This window comes from Hyperoodon ampullatus (assembly GCF_949752795.1).
Source record: "Hyperoodon ampullatus genome assembly, chromosome: 1".
NCBI lineage: Eukaryota > Metazoa > Chordata > Mammalia > Artiodactyla > Ziphiidae > Hyperoodon > Hyperoodon ampullatus.
The window spans coordinates 84,725,721-84,739,927 of record NC_136914.1 but is presented as its reverse complement, the minus strand read 5'-3'; the positions used below and the strand labels follow the sequence as shown (position 1 = coordinate 84,739,927).

At 41.7% G+C, this 14,207-nt stretch overlaps 1 protein-coding gene across 10 annotated transcripts in view; it reads right to left on the bottom strand.

Annotated features, from left to right (window-relative positions):
* Positions 1-14,207, bottom strand: part of LIMCH1 (LIM and calponin homology domains 1) — a 344,011-nt gene that overhangs the window by 183,708 nt on the left and 146,096 nt on the right. For all 10 annotated transcript variants that reach the window (XM_079701059.1, XM_079701061.1, XM_079701062.1 and 7 more), the window contains exon 3: positions 627-696. In XM_079701059.1, coding sequence (XP_079557185.1) covers positions 627-696 — 70 coding nt within the window. The remainder of the gene's footprint in view (positions 1-626; positions 697-14,207) is intronic.

Genomic DNA, 14,207 nt, shown 5'->3' with positions numbered 1-14,207 from the left:
ATGAAACATATCAAGGCATGAAAAAAATCCTGCATCTGACTACATGTGAACATTTGAGTTTTACTGGGTTTAGATGGGTAGGTTCAGAAGACCCAGGGATTTGCTCAAACAATTCTCCAGACGACATTAGAATCACCTGTGTCCATTATGTCTTTAGAAAGTTGGTCTACAAATGTGGTACTTAAATGCAGGTAGATTTTTAAGATTGAAAACAGCAATTTATCATGAAAGTCCTGCTCGTTCAACATGAAATTTCTTTCTCTCTACTTCTTCTCCCCTTCATTCCAAAGGAATGTAGAGAAGAACTGAAAATGAGAAAACCGTAATTACAATTGCCTTCCTCCCCTGGGGTCAGCCGAATTACCAGCCTCTCACCCCAAAACGAACTTACCTCTTTAAGAATGAATGTCATCCTTATCACTCATGGGAAAAATACAAACAAAGATTAAGATGCCATTTAGGCATAACTGCAATCTTTCATTTTTAAGTGACCTCTCAGTTTAATGGCTTCAATGCGTTCTCATTCACATGGAATATAGGAGAAAACTGTAATAAATGGCACTGTCATGACCCTTAGGTTAGAGCAAAGGAATATTGGAAGATAAATCTCAATTCTGGATACTCACCAATCCTGCAATGGGGGTTGGCAATCTATTGATCTTTTTAACAAGTCCTGGCTTTATAGCATTCAGCAACCTGTCATGAAAAAGGCAGAATGTCAAGTGAGACATAAAGCAAGATGGATCACACAAATCACCTTTATCCAAGGCTACAACTAAATTGCTAAATAGGAAAAGCAGCGAATTTAAAGCATGTAGTAAATCTCAGTAATCTATGAGCCTTCATGCATCCAAGTGAAGAGCTGTGCCAACACCAAGTTTGTCTGTGGCAGGTGAAGTTTTAGAATTTGGAAATGTTGGGGGAAAAGAAAGGATGGAGGCTGGGAGGAGCTTCAGAGGAAAGGACAAAAATGTGAGCTGGATTGAGGCTGGGAGAGAAGTGCCTAGTTTTGAAGCCAGGTATTACTACACAGCAAGGCTCGTTCCCAATTCTCCTGGCTAAGGCAGGGGTCTCTCCAGGGATGCACTAAGTTCAGAGACCAACATCTATCTTTGCAAATGATTTGCCAAGACTAATTCTACTTCCAGACCCTCTTGCTCTTTGAGGAGTGTGGCTTGTTAAATGTGGTGAGCTTCACTTAAGAAAGGAAAGAATATGTTTAGCAGGAGGTTAACCAGTCATATCCTGAAGATTTTAAACAAGGCTGACCACAATTCCCTAGGTATAAACGATATGTGAGCAAAACGTTTTCGGGGTAAAGGTTGAAATCACGTAAAAATGGTAATACAAGCAAAGGAATGCAAGAGAAACAACCATAACTGTTTGTCTTCAGGAAATATCAGTTCAGAGTGAAAAGAAATAAGGAAGGCAACTTGTAAAATGAAAATAGGGTTGGCATCAGGGTGATGTGGTAGAATTGTAGCATTTGCCAACTAGGTTATTCATAAAGGAATTATTGAAGGTACAGGGTTGTCGAATGGAAGCATTTATTCTTACATTAGGGAATTAGAGGAGAGAAGATCAGGTAATTTATCTCAGGACACATGGCAAGAGAAACTTAGGCAGGGGTTTAGTATAATTCAGGGGTCAGCAAACTATGAGCCATGGACCAAATCTGGCCCAATGACTGTTTCTGTAAACAAGTTTTACTGGAACACAGCCCTGTCCATTCATTTACATACTGTTTACTGCTGCTTTTGTGCTATGACAGCAGAGCTGAGTCGTTAAAACAGAGAACCTATAGCCCAAAAAGCAAACAATTTTTACTATTTGGCCCTTCACCAAAAAGTCTGCCAAACTCTGTTACCATTCATTCAATCTAAGGTTATAGTAAATTCTGAAGAACCTATGCTTGATAGATTTCTTCAAACCAGTAACAAAAGATTCTTTGAAATAGTTGAATAATTAGTCTTGAATTCAGCCTGTATTTTACTTTGACACCTCTGTGTATTGATATATTGAAAAATGTCACTACAATGGTTACAACAGACAGGATATTTCTGGTTTTGCACTAAGAATTGCCTGTTCTTGGTCACTTTCACTGCAATTCCAAATGCTGCCACCAAGAGGTAACACCCAGTGTAGACACAAAAAAGTAGTGCCTTTTGGCCCATTGAGAGCCAAGATGGTGCTCCTTTCATGAATACACTTAATTTTAACCATGAATTTATAATCTTCTCAAAAAGTGCTTTTATATAGCTTATTTTGGAATTATTGGTTTTTCAAGTTAGAAAGCAACTTGTTCACTCTTCTCATTTTACAGTTTAGAAAACTGAAGCCTGACGATGATGAGCTGATTAGTGGTACAGTCAGGCCCAGCTCCCAAGATCCCTGAATCAACACATTCTCTGGCAGGGTTAACATCCCATAGCACGTGATTCAAAATAAACAGATAGATATGATGTCTCCAAAGCAGATTTTAAACGTACAAAATTCTTAACATACATTACTTTTCTCATTAGTTCTTAACAGTGTCATTTTAAATAGTATTTGTGCACAATTGTTGAAAAAGGTCCTTGCGTGGATATGACTGCCGGTTAACCCAAGCTGGCCCCAGGCAGTCGGAGGCACTTCACCCTCTCCCCTGTCCTAGGAATGTACGTTCTGCCCACTATTCCCACAGTGGGAGCCATCGTCAAGCATTCAGCCTTGAGATAGTAGTGTGCTGTTGAGACCATCTGGACTGAATATCTACTGAACCCAGTTAAAGCATCTGTATAAACTTTTAAGATTCTGGCAAGATTCTCCTCATCTTTCAGCCGCCCAAGACAAGCAATATATGTAAGTTCTCTTGCTTATTAACCCTGCCACCTACAAATCTGGAGCTATCTGCCTCTTTCTTCGGGCTCTCCTTGCCTTCCGTGTCTGGGGACCAGATTTGAATTTCATGCTGGGAAATCCTGAGGTTGCCAACCAACAGCAGTGCTGACAATTCAAAAGGAACCAAAAGGATATCCAGTAAAACTTAAGTTTCACTGTCACCAGGATCCCACGGGGCCCTAGACTATTCCCTGAAGGTAACCTTAAAGACTTCCAAAGAAAATGTATAAAGATATTTGTAATTTTTTTTAAAAAGACAGGTGTAGCATATAATATGCACTGTCCTACACCTTATTTTTCCACTTAGCAATGCATAATGGAGATTAAATAATTTACACTGCAGAGCATGCCTTATTAACACGTGTGGACCTATGTCCTTCTTAATACCTGTGGACAAACTGATGAGGAGCTGGGAGAGGGGAGTGACAGCACTGGCTCTGAAGTCCAACTGGCTGAATCCAAAGTCCAGCTTGGTCACGCATCGGGGGAGTTAATTTGGGCAAGTCTATTAACACCAGTTTCCTCAACTGTCATAGAGAAACAATGGTAGCAATTGCATAGGTGTCAGTGAGGCTTAAATGTGACAAAATATGTGAGATGCTAGCACGGAGCCCGGTGCATAATAAGTTCTCTATAAATGGTTCTCTACATTTGTGTATAAGTATTTATATATACTAATTCAATTCACAGCATTCTAGATCAACTACTTTCTCTAATACTTTTAGCTTTTTCTAATGAAATAAAATACCATTATATCAGGTCCCTGAACTTTGTTTCTAATTATCCAAAGTAAAACAAAAATAACAAATACCCTACAAAAAAATTCATAAATTAAGAATCTTTTTAAAAAGAGGTACCCATTTTGTCTTCTATATCTAAGAATTGTATTATTTTTAGTAACAATGGATCCATCAACTCCTCTTTTATATATGTTTAGATTTTTAAACAGTTTTAAATGCTTCATTATATTCATCCTTTGTAGAATTATAGTTATATAGCAGAAACCTTTCCTGTCACATGAAGTTGTAAAAAAATTTTTAATGATAGACCTTAATTAAAAGAGCAACCAAAAAAATTACTATGATGTCTATCCAAATGTTTAACAGCAAATTAAAAGATAAAAAGCCACAGTGCTCTTAAATATTTGGGATATTTTCAAGATCAAGGCAGCTGTATTTTTTCATGTAAACATTGCCCCGGTTCCATACACAGTTTACAGTACACGACAATAAAAGATAACATTGAATTCACATTGTAGAAATGCCCACCACCTGCTTATCTTGTATTCTGCATTAAACTGAGGACATTTTTTGTATATATTAGAATCAGATAAGAAGTTCAACAAAACAGCTATGAGCATGAGTCAAGGATATTTTATTCACTTGAAATTTTATTAAAAACCACTATTAAAATATAAATATTTTCAATAAATATTTATTGATGACATGCTTTAAAGTAATGGTGATGATATTAATATTTTATTATTTATGAACCTTCTGAAATGCATTGTTCCCCCACTCTCCTGTCCTGCAGAGACAGGTCATGTATTCACTCCACCATTTTTATAGAAGAAAAGCTTGAGCCCCAAACAGGTGTGAAGCCTTCCCCAGAGACATGCACAGCTAGTTTGCAGCCCAGTTTGGAAAGCCTACTGCAGCTTGGTGCTTTAGAAAGTCCAGCTTCAGTATGTATCATCAAAGCACAAAACAATAACAACAACAAACCACAGAAAACAAACAAAACCCAATAAAAAACTATCTAAATACAATGTGAGAATATTAACACTAGGTGGGAATAAAAGGAAAATGGAAGCGGGTGTCTGCTGGGAAATGGTCACATTTCATCTATGGATGACATACAACATCCTCAGGAGGAATTCCAGAGAAAAGGAGGCGGTCTCTCACTTGCGGCAACTCCCCACTTAGCAGAACCCCACACCGGTTTCCCACATGTGAGCCCCAAAACCTATAGCTAGAAGGAGAACAGTCTGCCCTCTCTGGTAACAGATTAAATTTGTACTCATCTAAAGACATTTCTGGGACATTGGCATAATTTTAGATAACAAAAAAACACTGGTGTCATTCCACGTCTCCTGCATAAATTTACCCACAAAATAAAGATAATTTAAAAACTGGAGATATGAGAGCTAATTAGGGTGAACTGATATCCAGATATTTATTTATCCAGCAATTATTTATCAAGTGCCTGCCGTGTGTTGCACACTGTTCTAGACCCAGAAGGCAGTAGTGGAGAAGACAAATGAAGGACCTGCCCTTTAGAACATATCTTCTTAGAACAAATGAGTATGTGGGGCAGTGGGAGGAACAGAAAATAAACCAGTAAATAAATGAGAGGAAAATTTCATATTTCATAAGCACTGGGAAGACAAGCACAGTAACCCACACGGGTGGTACTTGAATCAGGTGATCAGAAGGCTGCTCTGGGGAGGTAACATTCGGGGAAAAAATGGGAAGATACAAAAGTATTAGCCAAAGAGAGACTGGAGACAAGAGTTCCAGGCAGAATGAACAGTAAGTAGAAAGGCCTGGAGACACGAGTGGGCTTAGTATATTCAAGGGCCAATGTGGCCAAGCAGAGTGAGTGGAAGGAGGAAACACATGACATGACAGCCAAGGTGTAAACAACGTCCAGGCTCAGGTAAGATGTCTAGATTTTTTTCTAAGAACGGTGTACTTAGAAGTACATCAGATTTTTAAGATGAAGACTGAAATTATCTGATTTATAGTTTTAAAACAGCATCATAGGCAAGTAGTATTAAAACAAATTTATAACTATATATAGGAAATTTGTGTTTATTAAAAAATCATGGGTATCAGATAGATGAAGAAAACATCATAAATAACATAACGCTCAGCAGTGTTATCATGAAGAGAGTGTAATGAATTTGGAGGAAGTTGTCTAGGTTTTAATGGGTAAAACACACATTAGCTATGAGCTACTGGGAGGTCACTTGATCAAAGTCTCAGTTTTCCCCTTAATAAAAATGGGGATTTTGAAAACCTACGCTTCCATCCAGAACTGTGGTGAGGATCCAGCGGGACAATGTGTGCTGCTAGCATTTGGTAAATGGAAACTTGCATATTCACACTCATTTGGTATACTGAGCATGTCCCTTTTTGCTAAGTAAGTGCATTTTAGTTTCAACTTTTCCATTAGTCAGCTGCCAAAGACTAAAATAAGTTTCACTTATTTTCTGGTCACCTTTGGATAAAAAACCTCACATAAATGAATCAAGTCAACAGATGTGCATAGCTTGCTCTCTCTATATATACATATATATATATATGGTAAGAAACGACTAAAAACAGGAAGAAAAGTTTTAATCTTGGATAATCCTCAATTACAAAAAGTTAATGACACTGAAGGTAAGCAAAAAGGCATGTGTTTCTGATATGATAGAAATGAATTGGTGTCTACTAAACTCATATTCCAAATCTAAAACACACTGTGACCTATTTCAAGTAAGGCTGTCCATGTGTTCCTTTATGTACTCAACAAATATTTATTGGGCGTGCATGATGTCTTGGCCCGGAGCTGGGCACGGGGAACACAAAGTAGGACAGGGCTGACCCCAGGTCTATCCCTCACGGGGCGTGCTCACTAAGAGATTTAAAACCTACAGGAAGACCAAAACTGGGCACATGTGTAGTTCACTGTCGTGCTACCTAATGCATGGCCATCTTGAGTTTTTGAGAAGGTGAATTAAAGACATACTCTGCACACATTCTGTGGAATCCAATTCTTAAAAGATTAAAGATTAGATTCCTTAAAGAAACAATTGTTGAGACATCCAGGAATGAGGCTGATGTTCTGATTCAACCACAGGCTGTATTTTGTAATTCTTTTTTCTTTTTTTTTTTTTTTTTGTGGTACGCGGGCCTCTCACTGTTGTGGCCTCTCCCCTTGAGGAGCACAGGCTCCGGACGCTCAGGCTCAGCGGCCATGGCTCACGGGCCCAGCCGCTCCGTGACTTGTGGGACCTTCCCGGACCGGGGCACGAACCCGTGTCCCCTGCATTGGCAGGTAGACTCTCAACCACTGTGCCACCAGGGAAGCCCTGTAATTCTTTTTAACACTTAATATCCAGCTTATGGTAGCCTCTCAATGATTGTTTAATGGTTATGAAATACAAACTGAAGAAATCTGTGTCTATCTGTAATTTTAAAAAAACCCTCAAATCCCTATTGTGGGACAGAGGGGTTCTGTTTCATACCGACTCTTCCAACAGCTGATATAATAGCTCTTCAAGGGTCACAATACTGTGACTACTGCTACAAAAGATACAAGACCATCCAAATGTTAGGAAATATACCAATGGGCAGCTTATTTTTTTACTGGACTGTAATAAACATTAAAGGTAAAATTTTTAAAGGGTTGCAAAATCCAGCTTACTCTATACATCATTCAATTCAGAAATTCAAGTCTAATAATTATCCTAGAGTTTGGGGGAGAGCAGAGACACCATCTAGACCTTGAACCCAGGGTTGGGAAGTTCATGCTTAATCTCATGGGAAATCACTTTATTCTTTGCAACAAGAGATTACATCATCATCTCATTTAGCTTGGTTTGCACAGCTGCAATAGGCAACTATGATCACAAAATTACCTACCTTGTGTCCCTTTTCATTTGGCTCAAGAGTGTTTTCCTATGCAGTTTCCTTGATAACTTTCTGGTTTGACACTGTACCCTGGACAAAGGTGTGCGCACTTTCATTTAATCTAACATGGCAACTGTTTTTGAACCTAAGCAAGAGATCAATTTAATCTTGACTACAAACCTGTTACAGATGTCATTTTTAGAGATTTCTTTTTAGAGTTGCCTTGGCAAAAGCAGGCAAGTTAATAAACCTTTTCTGAGGTCAAGAAAAAATTGACTAAAACGTGGGGGAAACCTGAACCAAAGGGGAGTTTCATTTGAACAAAATAGTGATGGAATGCAAATTGCCGTCATTAATATCTACCAAATGTTTGTGGGATGCTATGCCTTGTCAAGACTGTGTGAAGTATAGGTCTATTGAAGCCACTTGCCTTTAACATACCTAAAGAAGAGATCATAAGGATTTTAGAAGGTCTTTGTAGACTTGAAATTCCAAGAAATTGGGCCTAACTGTGAATTCTAGGGCTTAACAGTGCTGTGACTAACCTAATACACCTCCCAAGGCAGCAGCTGCTCCCCAAACTCAGCTCCTTTCTCCCCTAGACACACAGCTAGGCTACCTCTCTCAGCCTCTTTTGAAGTTTTCTGTAGTAATATAACAGAGTTCTGGCCAATGGAGTGTGGGCAGAGTAACATATGTCATACCTACGCCTGTCCCTAAAACCTCCCCCAAGCAATTCTCCATTCCCTCTCTTGCCTCCCCCCATTCACTAGTTAGATGTCAGCACCAGGGAAGACTTTCGAAATCACATGTTGAGGATGGAGTCTCTGTTAGCTGGGGTCCCTGAACAACGACCGGTAGCAGTCATCTCCACCCTTCCTTGCTGCCAAAACTGAGCTACACGAGAGTGAGAAGTACATTTTCATTGCATTAAACCACTGAGAGTTAGGAGTTTATTAGTTACAGCAGCCAGCATTACCCTAACTATTAAAGCTCTCCAGGAGGTCTTTTCTCATTAAAAAGGGACCTTACTTGGCCAAACTGTACCCAAGAAAATCCTGTCCTGAAATGCAAAATTAAACACCTGGGCACATCCTTTCCCCTGGGTCTTGTTGGGAGGCAGCAGGATGCAGAAGAGTTAAAATTTGGGCCATTGTAAGCAAATGGACCCATTTTTATTTTCCTACATTTGCTAGGGGTAAAAAGTCTTCTTGCCTATCGCTTCTGCTCTTAATACTAAAACAAAAAAACAAACCCAAAAAGCAAACCCAAAAACCCAACAGTAATGAAATAATCTATAAACATGAAAGGGAAACTCCAGCAATTATCTGAATATCTTGGAGTCCTTTTGATTCATTTTCAATGTCTCTCACAGTCTCACCTTTGCATCCCATCCTTGCTGTCTAGAAATTACAGAATTTTTGGATTTGAAAAGGCCTAAAAATCAATTAAAAATCTAGGAAAGGAAACTGTCACCAGGCACATATCTGAGATCAGAGATCCTAAGTGGTCGAGTTAGGATTACAAACTCAGGTTCCTACACCGAGAAGAGTGCTTTACATCTTGCATTTCAATAACTAATCTTCAGCCACCAGTCTCTACCATCTTAATCAATCTGCCCAATGCACCCAAACCGACCCCATCTAAACCCTGGCTTTGGCCATGTTGCTTCCTTCCTCCAATGACTCCCAGGCTCCTGAGTGCCCACAGGATGCCCTCCAAATGCCTTCAGCTGGTAATCAAGCCCCTTCACGCCCAAGCTGCCTTTCCCACTGTGCCTCCCACTCAAGGTCCTCCCCACTTTTATAAACTATAAGTTTAAGATGGCACATGTGATCAATGAACCGTGAAAGCTGGCAATACATGAAGAGAGTTTAGTGTAACCAAATAAAATGGAGACTGAAGTTACACCGACACAGGCAATGATACGTGTAATCATCATCGTGCTATGTAGTAACTATGTATAAATGAGTGTAATTAGTATTTCTTTTGCACAGCTAAAACCTGGTACTGCTGGGTTTACTGTCAGGAGGGTGGGAGAAAACTTGGAATGTGAAATTGCTGGGATGCAGCTCGGAAAGGCAGCCAGTTCCTTGCTCTCCATACTTCTTCAGCAAGAAGTGCTCAGAACCAAGAGTTCCAGGATTGAGACCCATAAAATCCCAACAGAAATAGGAACCTCCAGAGACAGAAAGACCTGAGGTGCAAATCCCAACTCTGCAACTCACTAGGCAAGTTATTTAAGTATTCAACATTGAGTCTCAGTTTCCTCCTCTGAAAAATGGGCACAATAATACTTATTGGTCATGGCATGAGAGTGTGAAATAATGCGTGTAATACATTTGGCACAGGCCTGGTGTACAGTGTGCACTTCATAAATGGAAGTTATTAACATCTCCTCCCTGCCGCCCTGCCATCCCCTTCCCCCGGCTCCCAAGCAGGTTTGGACCCCAGCCCTGCCCACAAGTGGAAATCTGATGTGTTAACTGTTGGCTCACTTCTGCTCCCAAGCATCCTGTCTGTGGCTAAAGCTAGGTTGGGAGTTGGGAGAGATGAAAGCACAGAAGCGAGGGAATGAGATAATGTTAGTCCTTTTGGAGGGCAGGCTTGCAAGGGCATGGTTGCTAACACTAGGAATGGGGAGGAAGGAAGGGAGAAAGCAGCAAAGCAAAGGCAGTAAGAAGTCCAAGGACAATCTTGGCGGCACTACAGCCGTGTCCACAGCTGCCTCTGGCCCTGCTTCACTGCCAAAGCCTAGCTATCCTTTAACTCTTGCCAAGGTTCCTGTCCCCCCATCTCACTTGCTGTCCTGAGGGTGATGGGGAAAAGGCAAGTACTGAAGAGGCCCTTTGCTATCCTGGAAAGGGGAGGTCAGCTCCTAATGTAGCTAGTTATAATTCTGCATCAATTTCCTATTCATTCCACATGTTGTTATCAAACACCCCACACCAGGTGCCAAGCTAAGCCCAAACCCCACCAGGAGACTGGGTTCTACAGTGGGCCCGACACTAATGCAGATGTGATATGGGTTACATAAGACGTTCCCCCCATAGAACACTAGTCTATGGGGAAATAGTTCCCAAGTTCTAAATGAGTGACTTGGAAAAGAACTTTGGAAACATAGAATGTACATAGTAGGGTGGTAAATTAAGGATAGACATAGCAAGACAAGTGTAGGAAGCATTTCTGCTTCTCCCCGGGAAGCATGACATTTTTTTCAAATATTCGTGTTTGGTGCACAGCAGAAAGTAATCAAAAGTCTCCACTGCAAACAGATGTAATTTCCTAAAAAACAACCTAATCTCATTGAATCTCCTCTGAATAGAGACCATGCTGGCTGTCTACTGCTCACTGGATGCTGTTTAAACTCCTTAACATGTTATTCCAGGTCTTGTGCAAATGGACCTGATACCTACCTTTCCTCTCTGGCCTGCCCCATTTCATCCTAGGCTCTGGCCACAGTTCCTTCCTTGAGCGTGCAAAACTCCTTCATATGGCTGAGCACTTTCACAAGCTTGCTGCTCCCGCTGTCTGACCTGCCTTTCCCACAGGCCTCCCCTCTTTCTTTATCCCCTTCATATGAAGAGGGAAGTCTATTTCTGCATGGTCAACTTTAGAAAGGAATCATTTATAAACTGGGTCCTTGGTGGGCTATTTAAGAAAAGGTCCTCTCCTGTGGGTAACCGAAGGGAAACATTTAGAATGGCATGCTTGAGGCAAGAATTTTGCACACTTCACTGTGGGAGGCCAGCGCACCCAACCTGATAGCCCAGTAGAGACAATCAAAAAATGGATTATTAAGGAAATACAATTAGGGAGCTACTAAATCCTCTCAAATACAAGCAAAGCCTAATCCAGCAGGTAAGCCCACAGGCAGCCAGTGGGATAGGCCGGTTTCTCCTCTGCCACACAAGCAGCCCATATTTAAACCTGTTGTTATATATATATATTTTTAAGTCAATTGATCATTCCAATAAATGTGTGATAAATTTGTTCAGGAAGAAAGAGATTAAGCCTGTGATTTCCATGAGCATAAGTTTAATATTTTTCAAGGCACAGATTGATAGGGTGAAGGAAATCACATTTTGAGGGAAGTGGTTCCTGAACGATAAATATGCTAAAATAAGTTTCAAACACAGTTTTGGAAGCGTGAAAACAAAACATACTTGCCATATATATTAAGAGAAAAGAAGTTGCGACAAGGATTATATACTTTGAAACGGAAAAAATATTTGCAAAGGTAGATGAGCTTGAGAACGTTTCAGATGCACACAAAAGTCCCCCCTCCCACGAGTAGATTCTTGTAATTGATGCTAGCGCACAGTTTGAACGGGAACAGTTGAATCCCCCCCTACACACTGTGCTGAGTCCCTCTTTTAAATAGAAACCAAGGGCTGTTTATTTGGTGAGGATTCAAAGAAAAAAATAAAAAGGCAATACTGGAAGTCCATTTTGCTCATCATGAATCCTACAAATTCTCCTTCCACATCCTTCATCCGTTTTCATCTTTCCTAACAGAAGACTGTCAGGGATACTCAGTTCTTGCCTAAGTCCCTACCTAAGCCATGCCAATCTTCAAACAAAAAGCAGCTTTTCACTGGAGATCTTTACTAAAAGAGTGGGTTGAAATGTCCTTACTTGAACCTAAAAGCTTAATGAGTCTTGGTGCCAAAGAGCTGGGGACAGGCCAAGTCAGTGAGGCCAGCTGTGATTTGGCAGAAAGACAAGAGAGAACCCTACATAGGAGGCCTATCAAATTCTTAACCAGTCCACTAAGGCCAAAATCAGTAAGGGAAAAAGGACCCAAGTTTGCTGAGATTTAAGTGAGCATCTGGGTTAGAGAAAGAGCTCTAGATGAAGAGCTGGAAGACACTGTGATCTACAACCTGGGGTCTCCATCTCAACATCAACAAGGGGGTGGTGGGATGATCTGATCCGGGTTGTTCACCTACTGTAGTTACAGAGAGGATAAAATAAGGGAAGGGTTTGTGAATACTGAACAAGGTAATGGTGATTGGAAGACACCAGTCTGGAATCGCCAACCACTGGGGTGACCATGCATGCACACACACACCGATGCACATGTGCATACATACATACATACGTACCTACATGGAAGATCCTACATGCCGCGGAGCGGCTGGGCCCGTGAGCCATGACCACTGAGCCTGCGCGTCCGGAGCCTGTGCTCCACAACGGGAGAGGCCACAACAGTGAGAGGCCCGCATACGGCAAAAAAAAAAGTCTCCAGTGCCTCCCTCTACCAGTGAGACAGGACTTTTTGGAGCTGACCTCTGCCAGGGCCATGCAATACAAGTGACCTCCAGCTCCTTAGAAGTCTTCTTAGCTCCCTTGGTTTCCATGACACCACGTGCCCTGGGTTTCCTCTCATCTCTCTGATAGCCTCTCTGTGAGCTTCTCTTTCTCTCATCTCTGACCAGGGAGAAGAATTCCTCAAACTGGGACCTTGTTCTGCTGCTCTTTCTTGATGTGATGTTTCCCTTAGAGAGACTGTCATATATCACAGCTTAACCTGTCCACCAATGGCTGGCAAGTCCAATTTGAATAAGTTAAATCCATCATGTCACCCCTAAGTTCTGCCTTTGTCCCCAGTAGCCTACAGGACTCTGCCTGAGTGGACTGTCTGTACCCTAAACTCAGTCTGCCCAAACTGAAATCATGACCTCTCCCACCAAATAAAGGACCCCTTCCAACTTGCAGCAAGGGCCCACCCTGCTTGTCATCAACAACTGAAATGCTGAAGTGATTTTTTAGTCTTTTCTTTCATTCGTCTATCCCTATACCCTACCAAGTCCTGTTGATCTCTTTTAAATTCCTCTTGTTTTCATTGCTCTGGAGATCACACCCAAAACTCCTTTTGTGGTTTCAAGGCCCCGTGCAATCTTTTTTTTTTTTTTTTTTTTTTTTTGAGGTACGCGGGCCTCTCACTGTTGTGGCCTCTCTCATTGCGGAGCACAGGCTCCGGACGCGCAGGCTCAGCGGCCATGGTTCACGGGCCTAGCCCCTCCGCGGCATGTGGGATCTTCCCGGACCGGGGCACGAACCTGTGTCCCCTGCATCGGCAGGCGGACTCTCAGCCACTGCGCCACCAGGGAAGCCCGCCCTGTGCAATCTTGATCCTGCCTACTTCTCTTCTTCATCCATCCTCATCTCATATCATTGTCCTCACTGTTTTCTACATTTTCACCAAGTAAGTCTTCTTGCAACTCCTCTAGTACATGGAGCTTCTATCTTAAGAATCTCAAACATGTTATTCTCTCAGCTAGAACATGTTTCCTCCCTCCTTTCACCTCTCTTCCCTCTTTCTGGGCCAATTTCTCCTCTTCATTCAGGTCTCTACCTACATGTCACTTCCTCAAGGAACTCTGAGGTTAACATAACACATGGGGTCAGGATTTAGATTCCAGATCTGATCAGGGTGCCCCTGTTACACAATGTTATGGCATAGTTTTTTGTTTTTTTTTTTTGTGGTACACAAGCCTCTCACTGTTGTGGCCTCTCCCATTGTGGAGCACAGGCTCCGGACGTGCAGGCTCAGCGGCCATGGCTCACGAGCCCAGCCGCTCCGCGGCATGTAGGATCTTCCCGGACCGGGGCACGAACCCGTGTCCCCTGTATCAGCAGGCGGACTCTCAACCACTGTGCCACCAGGGAAGCCCCTATGGCATAGTTTACTAGTGTCTATAG